This window comes from Amorphotheca resinae, assembly GCF_003019875.1.
Source record: "Amorphotheca resinae ATCC 22711 unplaced genomic scaffold M430scaffold_15, whole genome shotgun sequence".
NCBI lineage: Eukaryota > Fungi > Ascomycota > Leotiomycetes > Helotiales > Amorphothecaceae > Amorphotheca > Amorphotheca resinae.
The window spans coordinates 399926-417695 of NW_020194485.1; the positions used below are offsets into that span (position 1 = coordinate 399926).

General features: G+C 39.4%; 3 protein-coding genes across 3 annotated transcripts; all 3 read left to right on the forward strand.

The window, feature by feature from the left end:
* Positions 1 to 370: 370 nt before the first annotated feature.
* On the forward strand, positions 371 to 10779 carry M430DRAFT_46134 (hypothetical protein; the record flags this gene model as incomplete). The annotated part of the gene is made up of 4 exons (XM_024867822.1): positions 371 to 382; positions 9377 to 10052; positions 10112 to 10537; positions 10597 to 10779. The coding sequence occupies 4 exons, from the start codon at positions 371 to 373 to the stop codon at positions 10776 to 10778; spliced, it is 1296 nt and encodes a 431-aa protein (XP_024716527.1).
* A 402-nt stretch (positions 10780 to 11181) lies between these two features.
* M430DRAFT_70441 (hypothetical protein) lies at positions 11182 to 12831 on the forward strand (the record flags this gene model as incomplete). The annotated part of the gene is made up of 2 exons (XM_024869492.1): positions 11182 to 11704; positions 11767 to 12831. 2 exons carry the CDS (start codon positions 11182 to 11184, stop codon positions 12672 to 12674), a joined length of 1431 nt encoding a protein of 476 aa, XP_024716528.1. The 3' UTR covers positions 12675 to 12831.
* Positions 12832 to 13581: 750 nt separating this feature from the next.
* Positions 13582 to 17661, forward strand: M430DRAFT_111022 (hypothetical protein; the record flags this gene model as incomplete). The annotated part of the gene is made up of 6 exons (XM_024861406.1): positions 13582 to 13875; positions 13925 to 14335; positions 14386 to 14821; positions 14946 to 15155; positions 15214 to 16055; positions 16189 to 17661. 6 exons carry the CDS (start codon positions 13582 to 13584, stop codon positions 17659 to 17661), a joined length of 3666 nt encoding a protein of 1221 aa, XP_024716529.1.
* Positions 17662 to 17770: the final 109 nt, after the last annotated feature.

The window sequence follows — 17770 nt, forward strand, 5'->3', positions numbered from 1 at the left end:
AGAACACTTCTAGTATATAACTACTAGTTTACTAGTATACTAATTTGTAGCCTAGTAGAATTATTACTAGTATACTAATCTTTTAGTTATGTCTTAACCTAGCTATTTTACTACGTTAGTATTATTTAAACCTACTGTTATAGCTACCTAATCTGTCTATAGCTACTAGGTAAAGAATTAGTAATGTTAGTCTTTAGTCTACTAGAAACATTAATTTCTTTAGCTAATAGTATTTAGTAAAGGTCTATTAGTAATAGTGTTATTACTAAATAAGTTTATAACTAGAGAGGAATTAGGAATAAACATAGTAGTAGATAATAAAGACATTATATAATATTATAATCGTAAAGAGTAGTTTTTAATAATACAAATGTTTAGAAAAGTAAGTTATGTTTAAAAAAAGAAGAATTAAGGAGATTAGTATAAAGATTAGTATAAATATATAATATAATACATTAAGTTATACTAAGTACGTCTTTATAGTAATAATAAATTCTTAAAGATCTTTTAAAGGCTTTAATTCTACTACTATATACTATTAGTAACTTAGCTATCCTTTTATTTATTTATTTTAAGAATTGTAATCTTTACTATATGTAGTACGCCTCTAATAATCCTTGATTTTAGATATCTTAATTTCTACTATATAAATTATAGGCTATACTATTATAAATAAGAGTATTATAACTAAATATAAGTTATACGTAAAAGAAAGAACGATTATTTTATATTTCTTTTTTATAAAAAATTAAACGTAAAAAAACGCCTTTAGTATCTCTTTAGTCTTAATTAAATCCTCTATTATAAAGAGGTCTATACTAGACAAGTACACGTAATTATACGTCTTATTAAAGGGCTCTTTATTAGTATAGATTAGTCTATACGCCTAGTAATACTTAGAGTACTAGTTAGAAAACGTAAACCTTATATTATTAATCTCTAGATCTTCTAGCTACTAATCTATAGGCCTTAGTAAATCTACTTATCTATTATCCTTCTTATACTATATAGCTATATTCTTTTATATAGCTTTCTTCTCTAATATAAAAAATTACTTAAGTAGTAAGAAGTCTTATAAGTCCTTATTATTTATAGTAGATTAGTATAAAGATTAGTATAAAGATTAGTATAATAATTACTAAGACACGTACTTATCTACTATAAGATAATATAGCCTATCCTTTTTAAGCTATTCTATTCCTTCTCTCTTAAGCTTTATTACCTTACGATAAAAGCTTTTCTTACTCTAGCGCTATTTCTACTACTAAAGGTAGAACTCTTAGGCTATATTACCTTAGGCGTAGTTAGCGTTATACTAATCTTTATACTAATCTAATATAGAACTAGTATACCTAAACGTAGCTTTACTATACTTTAACTCTTTTTTTATTAATATTATTACTAATTTTGTTAACGCTTTTATTATTTAATTTTTTATCCTCTTACTATATCTCTTTATATTACGTAGTATTTTCTTTTTTAAAGTCGATATCTTCTTAAGTAAGATTTCTATTATCTTTAATAGTAAATTGTCTACTAATCTCGCTATAGCCTAGCTCTTAAGCTAAGGTCTTTTAGTCCTTTTCTATTTGTAATCTAATATTAATTAGTATAAAGATTAGTATAAAATACCTTAGTATATAGAAGTTAAATATACTTTTATAGTAGAACTTAGTCTCTTATATCGTTAAGTATCTATTGTTTTTATATATTAGATATACTAATAAATCTAGATGTCTCTTTTACTTTCTTTCTAGTATATGTTATAGCCTCTTAGTTAGTAGCTTTTACTTTATTAATCTTTTTAACGACTTTATTATCTATGTCCTAGTACTTTTGTACCTTAATTATGTTTAGGTTTATTAAGAGCTCTTTTATAGCCTTACGCTTTAAGTTTCTATTATTACTGTTATCTATTATTACTATTATAGTTATTAAAATTTAACTATATTATTAATTAGTATAATAATTAGTATAGATTAATATATAAACTTATATCTACTATATGCCTTCTTATATCTATATTAAAGGAATTCTTTAAAAAGAGGAAAGCTATAGATTAATTAAAGGAATTCTTAGAAAAGAGAAAAGCTACGGATTAATTAAAAGAATTCTTTAAAAGGAGAGAGCTACAGATTAATTAAAAGAATTCTTTAAAAGAAGGAAAGCTACAGATTAATTAAAGGAATTCTTAGAAAGAAGGAAAGCTATAGATTAATTAAAAGAATTCTTTAAAAGAAGAGAGCTATAGATTAATTAAAAGAATTCTTTAAAAAGAGGTAAGCTACAGATTAATTAAAAGAATTCTTTAAAAGAAGAGAGCTATAGATTAATTAAAGAGTTCTTTAAAAGGTAAGCCGTAGATTAGGTCGTTGTTATTATTAATTAACTATATTAATAATTAGTATAATAATTAGTATAGATTAATACGTAAACTATACCTGTTGTTATTGTTATTATTATTATTATTATAGAGGTAAGGTAGTAGTAAAAGAGGTAAGGTAGTAAAAGTAAAACATGTTTAGTAAAATTAATTTACTTTTAAACTCTTTATTTAATATTTAGGCTATAAATTTACTTTTAGACTCTTTGTTTAATATTTAGGCTAATTTAATAGACTCTTAGTTCTTTAGACTCTTTGTTCTATATTTAGACTATTAAATAGTATAGGTATAAAATAAAGATAAAAAAAGAAAGAGAGAGAAGGGTTTAAAAGTAAATTAGTAATAAGTTTAAATAATACTTTAAAACTTTTTATATAATGTTTTATAATACTCTTTTACGCGATTAGTAGAAATATTAGTATACTAATTAAAATAAACAATAGATAGACGCGTTTAACGCGTCTTACTATTCTTATTCTTATTATATTATATATTATTATTATTATTGTTCTTACTACCTATGTCTACTATATGTAGAACCTCTATACTACATAAATCACGTGGTAAAACCGTACTAAAGCCGGGTAAAAACCTACGTGCTACTACTTACGTTTATACTATTATAGTACTACTAAGACACTAGGTCCTTATTACTACCCTACTAGAACTTAACCTTCTAGCCTAGTAATACTAAACATGCTAACAGGGCGCTAGTAAGGCGCTAGTAGGGCGCTAGCTACTAGCTAGGGCTACTCTCTCTCTTATAACTCCTTTACTAGATAGTACTTAACTAGACAGAACTATAGAAATCAGCTAGTAGATAGTAGCTAACGGATTAGTATATAAGCGCTCTTACCTTTCTCTATTACTACTATAAAGTCGTAGAACGTCTATAGCGCTCTTAAGTAGAGCGCTTACTATAAGGCCTACTACTATTAGTCTAGCTACTAGTAGTTAAGGACTAGGTAAGCTACTGTCTCTAGGGCCTTACTATAAGGGCACTAGAGGGTTACTACCTCTAGTACTCTATACTTAAAAAAGAAAGCCTATAGTCTAACTTTACTAGTATAGATCTATATTAAAAGAGAGCTCTTATACTTACAAAAGAGTAGGTACTTCTTAAGGACATTTACTAAAGAGACAGGTAGCGCGGCTAGGGCAGCGCCTTAGTAGTGTACTAGCGAGCTATCGTATTAAGACTATCGTGCCTTCTAGTTCCCTTATAAGGTCTCTTCTAAAGGGGAGTCCTTATACTAGTCCTTTGTTTATACAGCTTAGCCTACTCTATACTTAAGTAACGTATAAGGTAGTACTATAGTAGTACTATAGTAGCGTTTTTAGCGTTATTAAAGACAGGTCGCTACCTTATTATAGATAGACTATATAAGTTTGCCCTTACTTATATGTTTAAGACGTTATTTAAAGTCTGTTACTTACTTATTAAAGTAAAGGTTAAGTAAAGGCGTAGCTATTTTAGACTTAAGGAACTAGACAAAGGTCGTCTAGTACGCCCTTATAACAATATAGAAGTACTATAACTACTATATAGTAAGGTCCTTTACGATCTCCTTAGCTTACTACCTAAAAGGGTAGTACTAGACCCCTATACTATATACTATAGTACTCTAGATTACCTTTGTATAGATCTCTTTTACACGTAGTAGGCTATATCCTTATATAGATATAGTAAGCCTTATAAGTACAAACTACTAGGTAGCAAACTTTTGTTTAATAGTGTTAAGGTAGCCCTTTTATCTAAGCTTCTAATCTATCTAAACTCTTAAAAAGCAGGCCTCTTAGACTAGGAGTATAACCTAGCCGTTAAGGTAGACAGGCGTCGTTAGTATAGTATAAGTATAGGTAAGGTAAAGAAGCTTACTCTTTTTAAGGGCAAACTCTATCCTTCTTGTACGTGACTACTAGCTATATGTCTATTACGCCCTTTTAAGGTACTAGCGTGTCTCTATCGTGTCTCTACTAAAAGCTAAGAGATTAAGGTCGTTAGTAAACCCTACTATAATAAGGCTTATATATCTTTATAATAGCGTGTATAAGCTAGTAGTATAGAGAAAGAAGAGGATAAAAGAGAAGGGCGAGCCTTATAGTACCCTTATAGTAACTTCTTAAGGTAGCGCTACTTCTTTATTAAAGAAGAGACTAGCCGTCTAATTAGTAAGAAAGCTATATACCTACTATATAGCCTATATAAAGAACCTTAGGTATTAGAGAGTATAGAGAAGGCGTATATAGTTTACTATATTAAAGGCGCCTTTAATGTCTAGTTAGAAGAAGGACGCTATAGCCTTATAGCTTTACGCTATATATATAGTGTTAACTACTATTTTAACTATAAGGTCTATTAAGCGTTATAGCCGGTTTCTTATCTGTGTTTCTAAGAAGAGCCCTTACGACTTTATAGTGTTAGTAAAGTACTAGCTAATTACTAACTTAATTACTTTACTTATCGCGCTTAAGAGTAATATTAGCCTATAAGCCCTAGCGGTTTATTGTTATTTAAGGGTCTTTTTAGGCTTACGTAGTACTACTACTTTTACTACTTTAAACTACACTAGGACGTGCCTTAGCTAGAGGCTTGTAGTTACTACTACTATAAGGAGCTTAGCTAAAGGGCGCCTATATACCTTAAGAAAGCTAGTAGGTAGTAGGTTAGGTCTTAGCGCCTTTTAGGTACTTGTCTTTTAGAGAACGTTAGTAATGTCTGCCTTTATTATAGTGTCGTTAATAGTAAACTACTAGTACTACTTGTCCTAGAGGTCTAGAACGACGTTACTAAGATTAGCTACTAATTCTAAAAAGAACTACTAGCCTAACACTATTACTTTATTATAGTAGCTTATAGCTAGTGCCTCTTTATTAGTGCCTTAAAAAAGAGAGAGTAAGGCCGGTTCTAAGGGCATATAGCTATAGAGCCTAGCCTACCTTTTAAGACTCTAAAGTTTCTATTAGTCTTTTAAGGTAGTAGTAAGGGTACTATACTAGCTCTTAGTCTTTATATCTTAGATCGTCTAAAGTTAGTAGGTACTAGCCTACTAGAGGTCGTACTAGTAAAGTTTAGTTAGGGTAGTAGTATATTAATAGCGCGCTACCTGCGTTTACTAAACGGCCTTAAGGACCTTACTACTTTACTAAGGTTTAGTACGCCCTTAGCTAACCTTCTTTCTTAGGGTAGATAAGTCTATAATACGTATAAGCTAAGAGGTAAGTAAGTTAACTACCTTGTCGACCTTATAAGGTATGTCTAGTAGTTTAAAGAAAAAGTAGAGCCTTCTAGCCTTAATTACTACTAGCTCTTAGTCTATTAGGGTCTAGCTCTATCCTAGTACCTCTATAGCTCTCTTATAGCGATCCTCTACTTAAGTAATAACCTTAATTAGCTAGGTATAGTAGTTAGATCCCTTATACCCTAGGTTACCTTAGTAAGTATACTAAAGCGTTACTATAGCCTATACGTAATTAATCGTTAAGTCTTGTTCGTTATGTCTCTTTTAGGTTAGCTCCTTTTAGGGTATGTATAGTAAGAGCTACTACCTATAAGCTAGACAAAAGAGGGTCTCTAATTTAAGAGTAGTCTTACTAGCTCTATCCTAGAGTAAGTAGTAAAGGTTTATGTTACTTATAACAATCTATAGCCCCTCTAGGTCCTCTTTAGTAAGCTACTAGAAAGGGCTAGTCTAGCCTAAGAAGTTAAGAATTAGCAAGTATATTAACTAGATAGTAATACCTTATAGAGTAACGTAACACTAGTTAACGCTAGTCTCTACTACTTAAGTAAGAGGTAAGTACTACTTATAAACGTAGATAACTATACAGCCTTTACCCTTATAAACCCGCTAGTACTTTACTTATACTAAGTAGTAGACTATCTTTGTCTATTTATTATACTATAGCTCCTAGATTACTATAACGTTAGCTTTACGGCTATCGTAAAGTACTATTAAGGTAAGGCCGTTCCTTCTTATAGTGTTCTAGTATACTATTATTAATTTTATTACTAAGAGTCTAAGATCTATAAGTCTTACGTTATAAAGGGGTCGCTAGACCCTTAGTTAGTTCCCTAACTTAATATCTTTATAATATCGTAGCTCTAAACCGTTACTATATCTAGCGCCCTAATAAGAGGGCGCCTATACCTTACTAGAGTCCTTACTATAGGCTTCTTATTGTTACTTGTCTATAGTCTCTTAGGTACTACAACCTAGTAGCTATTATTACTATCTTATAAGATTACTAGTATAATACTAGGTACTCGGCTAGTAAAGCTACTCTTTAATACCTTAAACTATCTAGGTCTTTACTAATATACGGCATATACCTGCTTCTTTACCTTAAGGGCCTTAAGACACTAATAGTCTTACGCTACGTATAGTCTACTATAGTTAATACATCTCTTCTTACTATTAAGTTAAGGGTACTCTTCTTTACCTTAAGGGTACGCCGCTCTTATATAGTAGCTATACTAGGCCTGGTTCTTATAGAACTACCTAATATAGCTAAACTAGTAGTACTAGAAGTATCTTTAGATTTGTAAGTCGGCCGAATACAGCTTGTAGTTAAAGATCTAGGCTTACTAGATTAGCCCTTATTTATATAGGCACGTTACTACATTAGTACTTTAGAGGTATAGTACTATTGTTATAAACTTTACTATAAGGGCCTTAATAGGCTCGACTTTAACCTTTATAATATACGGCGTATAGGCTTAGATCTTTACTAGTAACGCTCCTAATTCTACCTGTATAACCTAGTCTACTAGTAGGCCCTTTATAATTACTACAAACTTACTCTTATAGAGCTAGGCTATAGGCCTAAACGCCCTTTATACTTAGCCCTAATCTTAGATTACAGTCTTTAGTATAGCCTCCTTAAAGGTAAGGATAGTATTACTACTAAGAAGCTAGTAGGTTACTACTACCTTAGTACCCTTAATTACTATATTAGCTACTATTACTACTTTAATAGTACTACAACGTGCTAGGTCTTCTGTCTGTCTATCTACTCTAATCCTTAGCTCTCTAATCTATCTCTCTAGTATTACTTATACTCTTGTTAGGCGTTAGCCTACTACTAACGTATACGTAGCCTAAAGAGCTACCGCTACTATTAGCCTTTAGAAGGCCTCTTTTAACATCGTTCTTAATTACCTAATCATTACTAGGTTGTCGTTAGAGAGGGTCTTAGAGGTACGTAAGAAGGTCTTTATATTTACTACCTTTAGCTCTACTACTACTATTGTCGTTATAATAAGGTCGTAAAGGAGGTATAACGCCTTATCCTTCTTGTCTAGTATTACGTAGGCTTTAATTCTTTATATAATTTTCTCTATCTTATTGTTCTTACTACCTTTACTACTCTCTAGCTCCTTACTACAGCTCTTAGTTAAGGTATAAGAGTACTAGCTCTTACCTGTAAGTAAGTAGTGTTAGCTCTGTTTAAGTCTAGCACACCTACTATCTGTTACTATAGGCTCGCCTATAGTCTACTAGTACTCTAAGAGGTATCTAAAGGTACTAATTTTAATTCTATCGTTTGTTTTTAAGTTTTTAGGGTAGTAAAGGGCGTAGACGACTGTCGTAAAATTTTATTATATTATATAGTATTATAGCGTTACTATTATTATAGTACTATAAGTAGAGTAGTTAGTTATAAAGTAAATTAATTTTACTAAAAATTTACTAAGCCTTTATTTTTATAATATATAAATAGACAACTCTTTACTACTTACTTACCTTTCTTTTATTAAGCTAACCTTAATTCGGTATATAGGCCCTCTCTTACCTCCTTATCCCTTATACCTCTTACTATACTAACTTTATTAGTCTTTTTATCTACTATTCGTTAATCGTAATTATAAAATAACGTAAAGTATAAAGCTAAAAGCTACTCTAACTATACTACTAAAAAGAGCTATAGTACGCCGTCTCTAATCTAGTAAAAGGCTCTCTAGACAGCCTAACTAACCTAACTAGCCTAACTAGCCAAATAGTCTAAACCCTTAGGCTAGAAGACAAAGATTTAAACTAGGTAGTAAGTTAATTAGTATAAAGATTAGTATAAAAACTCTACTAACAAATTTAATAGCTATAGTACTAAAAGAAATAAGAAAGTACTAAAAGACTACTAAACTATTAATACTATAGGCCCCTTTTATAAGGCTAGTAAAAGAGATTATAGTTTAGCTACGCCCTAAATTCTAAGTCTAGAGAAGCGTAATAAAAGCCTTATAAGAATCTATAGAGGCTATATTAACTACTAAGTTTTCTTATAAGTATTTAATCTATTATACTAATCTTTATACTAATTAAACAATATATAGTAACAAATCTTACTACTATCTATACTAAATAAGTTATAATTTAGTAAAAGGATATAAAGCTTGTATAGTCTATACGTAATAAAATTCTTAGGTATACTATACTAAGAGGTAAAAGGCTATAAGGCTAAATTCTAAATAGAGTAGTAATAAGATTATAAGTTATAAGGTACGATTCTATTATATATTTTCTATAAATTCCTAAATGTAATCTATTAAATAACGCCTTATAAAGTAATTAGTATAAAGATTAGTATAAACTATAATTATTATACTACTACGTAATATTATTAAGGCTTAAATCACGTGTTAGGGTCTTAGTAACCTATAGGTTAGGTCATAGGTTAGGGCCTACCTACTAGTCTAAACCTACCCTATAGGTTAGATCCCTATAGGTTAGGTCCTACCTATAGAAACCCAACCTATGGGGACCCATTGCGCAGCCTAATTATTTCACACCTAGCTTGGAACATTGAAGCTGATGGAGACTGATCCGTGGCTCACAGATACTGGCCAGAGTCCCTATAACCCGGAGCTCATGACACTATCTTCGAATGCGACACTGTGCACCGCGATGTTACACGGAAAATAGTGTGGATCCAGTTTTGATGACGCGTGAAGACCAGTAATGATAATCATGGCAGGCTGATATGCATGTCAGATTGGGGTAGATATTACCCTCCTCTTTACCCGGTGGGGCCATCATCTATGGTATAAAGCTGCGGGACCTGTCATAATCCAGTGTTATTCGACTTCCCATTCAATACCACAGCCTAGCAACCCCTCCGCCTTCCAAGACTCGACAGTCAGAGAATCAATTGTGCCGTTGACGAGCGACAACAGACAACTCACTTCAGTTTCTCCAAGCATGCGGGCCCTCCGTTACTACGGACCTGGAGATATCCGTTTGGAACACGGCGTTCCGGAGCCTGTATGTGACGCCCACCAAGTGAAGATCCGGCCAAACTTTTGTGGAATCTGCGGCTCCGATCTACACGCGTACCATTCGCCCGACGTTCTTCCTTTCAAAGATACGCCCCATCCCATAACCGGCGAGACATGGCCCATAACCCTCGGGCATGAGTTTTCTGGCGACGTCGTGGAGATTGGAGCACGAGCACAGGTACCAAACGGCCTTCAGGTTGGGGATAGAGTTGCCGTCCAACCTACCATTTGCTGCAACCAATGCATTCCATGCAAAGAGGGATTGACTAATTGTTGCGACTCCTTCGGATTTGTGGGACTCATGGGCTGGGGTGGTGGGTTATCAGACTATGTGTGCGTGGATGCGAGATTTGTCTTCAAACTGCCCGAGACCATCCCATCAGATATCGGAGGTAAGGAACTCAGAAAGCACAGATCATACGAAGAAACATGCTGAGAGAAGCTGGCATAGCTTTGATCGAACCGCTTGCGGTCGCGTGGCATGCCATTGAACAGTCAGCTGCCAAAGCTGGAGATAACATCCTGATCATGGGCGCTGGCCCAATTGGCTTGGCTATTCTTCAATGCCTCAAGACTCGCAAACCAGCGCAGCTGATCGTGGCTGAAGTCGCCTCAAATCGAAGAGAATTGGCCCGACAATTTGGAGCTACGGCGGTTATCAACCCGCAGGAGGAAGATGTGATCTCCAAGTGCAAGCTACTATGCAATGGACAAGGGCCCGAAATTGCCTTTGACTGCGCTGGTGTGGCTGCCAGTATCAAGTCTGCGTGTTTATCAGTCCGAAGCAGGGGGACGGTGGTGAATGTTGCCAAGTGGGATACGGAGATACCCTTTGATATGAACGACCTTTTATTCGGGGAAAAGAGGCTCTTGTCAGGTAAGTTCCTTGCTCGAAAAACTTCAGAACGCATTTGAGCCATACTGACCTATTCTGAGCTCTGAGTTACACTACGACGGATTTCGAGCGTGTCATTGACGCGCTGGGTAGCGGGTCCATGAATGTGGAAGGGATGATCACACGTAAAATCACAATAGATAAAGTTGTTGAGGATGGCATTCTCGCGCTACTACACCAGAAAGAAAGAGACATCAAAATACTTGTAGATGTCAGAAAGTGACAGCGTGGCGAAAGTATCAATGCAGCACACGGGGAATCCCCTGACTTTGGGCGCCCCAATATATAGATCAATGAGGAAAACATATGAATCACCTACTGTATAAGTTGTCCCTGCGGTCAGGCATCGGGTGTAATATCCAACTCCAAACGGTCAAATGCAAGGTTAAAATCATTGAAGACTTTCTATACAGTTCACTAGAACCGAAAATACAACACGCTGAACGAAAACGCCCTCTGCGTCGATGATTCTGCGGAGGCGCCGCCCTTCCGTTATTAATAGGCTCTAGCTAAATCGCTTATTTATCCGACATCTCGCTTACTTATCCGATATCTCGCTTATCTATCTACCTATCCACTCGATTCCTTCCAACTTCGATCGCCTTCATTCTTATCCTTAAGAATAGATGTCCCCCTCACGAGATGATGAGGAATCGTGCTCCTCCACTCGTTTCCTTCTGCCAGGTGTCGGTGATACCGAAGACCTGGAGAGATATGAACGCGGGGGGCTCCATCCGGTCCACCTTGGAGATCGATATGATGACGGCCGCTATAAAGTCATCCACAAGCTCGGCGCTGGCGGGTTTTCTACCGTTTGGCTTGCGCAAGACCTCATGCAGCAGAAGTGGGTGGCCCTGAAAATCGTTCTTGCCGATGAATCGCCATCAGTGGAAACCAAGACCATCCTAAGTCACCGTGTAGCTTCGCAATGCAGTAGTGACGCGGTGTTTGTCACGTACGCTCGGTACTTTCATATCGATGGTCCGAATGGTCGCCACCTATGTTTGGTTCTCCCGGTTTTAGGTCCTTCGGCCTCCAGGTTATCCCATTACATGGGTAGCAGAATCGAACCCTGGCTGGCACGCCGTGCGGGTTACCAAACAGCGAGAGCATTGGCTGATCTGCACGCTCAGAACTTATGTCACGGGGGTAAGGAACCAATTTAACTCAGACTTATCTACTTTCCTTGGTTTCCCGCTAACATCCTTCAGACCTAACAACAGCCAACATTATGTTTCGAGTGGTGGAATTTGATCGCTATACTGAGGATGACATATACCGTCTCTTCGGCAAACCGGAGACAGGACCACTGGAAACGGAGTCAGGAGAAACTCCAGGTGCAGAGGCTCCACGATACATCGTGAAGTCACTCGACTTTCTCTCCTCCGAAACCGATATTATCAGTAACGACATTAGTCTTATCGACTTCGACCAAGCATTCCTCATTTCGTCACCCCCAGGAAAAATGCTAGCTACACCAATGGAGTTCCTCGCTCCTGAGGTGGCCGTCGGCCGGCCAGCCAGCCCGGCGAGTGACGTCTGGGCTCTGGGCTGCTCTATTGTCCGGCTTAGAGATGGAGAAGGCCTGTTCTCAGCCTATGATATTACCTCGCCAGCGGATTTGATGCGGGGTATTATTCAGGCTCTCGGGGACATGCCAGCTTCTTGGGAGGATACGCTGTTCGATTCAGACGGACAGCCAACCAAAGATCCGGCAAAAGGTAAACCTGTCTGGAAGTTTACGGACAAACGGCCGATCAAAGAACGGGTTTACAGGATATGGGACAACCCGAGCAGTAGGGCTAGCAAGTCAACGAAAGCTCTGGCAGTGAGTCAAGGGGAGAAGGTGGACCAGGTCTTGGACTGGGAAAGCCACAAGCCTTACCCTCGTTGCTTTTTGCACAAGTTCTGGAAGCCCACAGCTATTAAAGTAGGGGATGTATATCTGCCTGGTAATGACGATGAGTCCGATAACCTCTTAGAGGCGTTGCCTAAGATTCCGGAGGACGAGGCAGCCTTGCTGTACGACCTCCTGTCTAAGATCTTTGTTTATGAGCCCAGCGAGCGGGTAAGCGTAGAGAAATTACTTGATCATCCTTGGTTCCATATGGATGATTAGATTTGAGGGAGTCTCTCGGCTTCATATGCTCGAAACAGAGATGATCCTCGTCAAAATCAGGCAAGTTGGCAGCCTTACCTCTGGGCAGTCGTTCCTTGAACTGGTAGGGTCCCTGTTATATAAGGTGGGTAATCAGGAATTAATTAGTAATTAGGGGAACGGGATCCGTTATCCCGGTAGGTAATCCCCTAGCTCGACATATAAGCATCAGCTTTGACTGTAAAGACACTCTGTGCCTCGTCTCGTTGAATATAGAGAAGCTTTCAGCGAGGCTGAGCAGCTAAACAGAGATAAGGCTGTGGGCCTCTTCCTTGGAGATGCGAGGCTACCACCTTACCTTACCTTATTAGGCATAGGTAATTTCATGACTAAGGTGTCACATCACGTGCTCATGTTATTGCTTTAAACTTCACAACGTACAGACTAGACTATTCGCAAGCAAATGGTCTACAGCATGACGAGAGCGATGTTTTGAGGTCAAGGCAGCTCTTGAGACATTGAATGAGCCTCTGCCAGGAATACTTGGATGGATGCTGACTGGTTAGTAGCTGGTACGGATCTGTATGCATACGCGACGATCGAGCGGGAGTGACATCATGCCTTTTGTACAGGTCCCAGAGCTTGGCCATCATCCAAGGCCTAGGTGAGAAGATGGCCAGCCCATCTGTCCACGACATTGTTTTTTCCCTTCTTTTCTTTATTCGTCGTTTTTGGGCAACATCTTTTCTCTATTCGTATATCCTACAAACCAATTCAGAACAATTGCAGACGCCGACATCTGTTTGGAAGTCTCCCATCTCGTCCGTCGAAGTCGATTTAGCCTGCTTGTTCAGCAGTGCGATCGACCCATTCGCAGCCCAAAAGAGCCCGCTCTTGAGAAGCTCGAGAATATACCGGGTCTTTCAATATGTCAAACGAACACAAGAAAGGCCCTGGCGGTCATTATTCGGGGGCCAACCCCATCCCGAATATACAAAGATTCATTCATAGTTTAGATGTCGATAAAAAGGAACGAGATGCCAAGATACAGGCGCAGATGGACGCCGGAAAGGGGCCCCAAAATGGAGTTCGGGATCACAAACCAGGCCAGCCGGCTGGTGTAGTAGGTACCAGAAAATCTGTCACAGATCCTACAACGGGCCGGCAAGTCGAGATTGAAGATGTCAATGCAGATTTCATGAAGGCTGCCGACGACCCACAAGTAAGCCTGCAATTCGACTTGTACTGAAAGCATACTGATCTTTTTGTAGTTATCTGTACCCAACGCGAACCTCGGAAAGGATACCCCCATAAAGACCGATCCCAAGCAATCTCTCGAAGAATACAGGAAGAATCAAGATGTCACTGCACCTCCCGAACCCGTAGAACCTGGCACTACCTCAGATGTACCTATCCATGGGGAAAAGACAAACATTCTCTTTCATCCCACACCATCTATAAGCTTTGAGCCTATGTTTGAAGCTCTGGAGACGAGGTCTACAGTACTTTGTGCAGGTATATTTATAGCCATAGTGGTCCTGGGCAAGATGTTTGGTGGTGCACTTTATGGATTGGTACCTTTGGGGGCGTGCATTTCTTCCGGTGTATATCTATGGATGAAGGAGGTTGTTCGCTCTGGCCGTACGCTAGAATGGTCCAGTGAGCAGAAACGTGGAGAGATGGTGGGTTATACTTGGAAATATTGTTAAATCCAGAGCTGACGTAGAGACAGGCAACTGCAAACCTCATACCTGAATCCGTCGAGTGGATGAATACCCTATTGGGGATTATGTGGGGGCTGATCAATCCCGATCTTTTTGCTTCAGTGGCAGACACTCTGGAGGATGTCATGCAGGCTTCAGTCCCTGGCATTATCGAGAACGTCCGAGTTGCTGAGATTAATCAAGGCAGTAACCCATTCCGGATACTAAGCTTGCGTGCTCTGCCAGATAAACATGTTCAGGAGTTGAAAGACGACATCCACAGGCAGAACCAGGAGAAAAAGGATCCCCAAGAGTTAGCAGCAGATGAGGAAGGCGGGGATTATTACAATCTGGAGTGCTCATTTGCTTATCACGCTGCGCCGTCTAGCGGCGGTGCTTCTTCAAAAGCAAAGAATATGCACATGCAGCTGGTCTTTTACCTGGGTGTAAAGGGACTTTTTGGAGGTAAGTGGCTCTCACTTTCATATCCCGCCTGAGTAAGAGGGAAGCTCTTTCCGCTATTCATTCACATATGCTTCTTCTGTCCCACAGCCGTCCGGCACGACGCCCATAGCTAACGCTCCTGAAGTTCCGCTTCCCATATTCGCCGAACTTCATGGCTTTGTTGGAACTATCCGATTGCGCCTTCAGATGTCTCCAGAACCTCCTTTCCTAAAATCTCTCACGTTCACCCTCATGGGCCTACCGAAGATCCAAGCAGGCTGCGTACCAATGTTTGATACTGGTGTAAATATTCTAAACCTTCCCCTCATCTCAAACTTCGTCAACTACGCTATTGGTAGGTATTCATCATGATTGTAATCCATTTCGAACCTTGTACTAATAGTATATTCTAGGTGCTGCCGCCAATGAATATGTAGCCCCCAAGTCAATGACCCTTGATGTGAGCAAAATGCTTCAGGGTGACGATATTCAAAAGGAGGTGGAAGCTCTTGGTATTCTATGGATTAGAATCCACAAAGCTACTGGCCTCAGCAAGCAAGATCGTCGTGGAAGTGACGGTGGTGGCAGCGACCCATATATCACAGTCAGCTTCTCTAAATACGGAAAGCCAATGTACTGTACCAGAGTCATTGAAGACAACCTCAACCCGGTGTGGGAAGAAACTTGCGCTCTATTGGTCACCCCAGGTCTCATCAAGGCGGACGAGCAGCTTTCTATGGAGCTTTGGGACTCTGACCGGTCGACCTCGGATGATATAGTTGGGAAGGTCGAACTTTCAATGCAGAAGATGATTCAACACCCCGGCAAGATGTACCCCCAGGTTTCGAAACTTGCCGGCATGGATGAAGGCAGCAGCATGCCTGGCGAGCTTCATTGGGAGGTCGGTTACTTTGGAAAACCTCAGTTTCGGCCAGCCCTTCGAAGTGACGGGAGGGATGTCAACCTGCTTCCTGAACTTAGGGATAGGAAAGAATTACAAGATGAGGTAGGAACTCTGAGCAATGCGGAAGAGGATGCTGTCGAGCATACTCCACCGGACCCACTGTGGCCGAGCGGCATTTGCAGTGTTATCGTTCATCAGATTGTCAACCTGGAGCTTGAAAACATCAAGGGAAGCAATGGCAACCGTAAGGGTAGAGAATTCGAACCAGCTCAGGAGGCTGGCGAGAATAAGGAGGAGCAAAACAAGAAGCTACCCACAAGTTACTGTACTATCTTGTATAACGATGAATTGGTAAGTCCCGTCGCTCGTCTCGGTTTGCATATTCAATTTAATCAGGGCGTGTTCCTGCTCTTGTATCCCTGCATTCTCCATGTTGTCATTTGTCAATAATTGCATATCAGATAGGATTGTTAACCATATGTAGGTCTATCGCACACGTTCGAAAGCTGTCAGCAGCAAGCCCATCTTCAATGCTGGTACTGAGCGTTTTATACGAGATTGGCGATCATGTATCGTTACTGTCACCGTTCGGGACCAACGCATGAGGCAACACGATCCTATCCTTGGGGTCGTTCCTTTGAAGCTATCCGATATCCTCCAATCGAGTTCACAAGTCACGAGATGGTATCCTCTCGATGGTGGGATCGGATTTGGCCGTATCAGAATCTCTCTGTTATTTCGAAGCGTTGAAACACGTCTGCCGCCACAACAACTAGGTTGGGACGTTGGTACATTCGAATTCACTTGCGAAGATATAGTTGCTACTGGCTATCACACTGTTAGCAAGCTCAAGATGAGAACCGGTGGTAGTACTGCTAAAATTCCCCGAACTCAATGCAGGAAACTGGACCAAGGGGATGGGGTCTCTTGGGGTGTTACGAAGAGGGATGGGAAACGCAAGGTGCGACTGCCAGTTCGATATCGATACCGATCTCCCATCATTTTTGAATTCCACTCGGCCATTAAACGCCATGCTGATGCTTATGCTATTATCTGGCTTCATCACCTTGAGGATAACAAAGAGGAGGATATCAATATTCCGATATGGAAGACGGATAATGGTATGCGACTAACTCAGAACTATATCACGGAGGAGAACTATAAAAGCATTCCGGATATCAACATTGAAGAAGTTGGCCGTTTACAGTTCCGTGGACGATTCAAAGCTGGCACAGACGAGGATCACGCTCGCTTTGTTTCTGACAATGATTCGCGCGAGACGCAAGAGACGTGGGAGGCCTGCAACTCCGAAGGTGTCAGAGATCGTGTCGTTACGAATGAACTACCGCCCGTCATCAAAAGTCTGCACGAGCAGTCTCTTACCCAGGGTCGTGATGTTCTTGCTCAAGCGGACGAAAGCGAGAAGCAAAAATGGCTGGCCAAGGATGGTACGGACTGGAGTGGCGCCTTCGGTGAAGATCCAGCTCAGTATGTTCCTCGGAAGAGCAAGTACTACCATGCTAATTCTGGTAGTACCGCTGGGAAGCAAAAGGAAGGTCACCTCAATGAAGAAGACACAGGCGAGAGGGGCGATCACACTGGAGAGCATCATGACGATTCGGACTCAGACACGGACTCGGACTCAGATGAAGACGATCTCGGTATACGCGACGCTTTGAGTCCTCCTGATGAAGCGCGAGGCGAGCAGCAGGGCCAAGACGAAGACGAAGACGCCAACGCGCAGTCTGGATCATCTCACGCCAAGAACCCGATCAAGCAGCTTAAGGCTTATAAGGAAAGTAGCAAGGGCCTACATCGAAAGCAACGGGGTCTGATGCAGTGGAAACCTATGAGGAACCTGCAGTTTGCCAAGGACGAGGCTAAATTCGCCGTGAAAAAAGTGAAAAACAGGGCAAGTCTGCATGGCAGACAGCCAGATGTGGAGACGGAAGCTTGATAAATGGCTGTCCACTGTACTACTAGTACTCTTTTTTTTTGGATTATATTGGAATGTGTTAATGGCTGGGACCATATATGATGGATGGAACCTGTGATTTTACGATTGT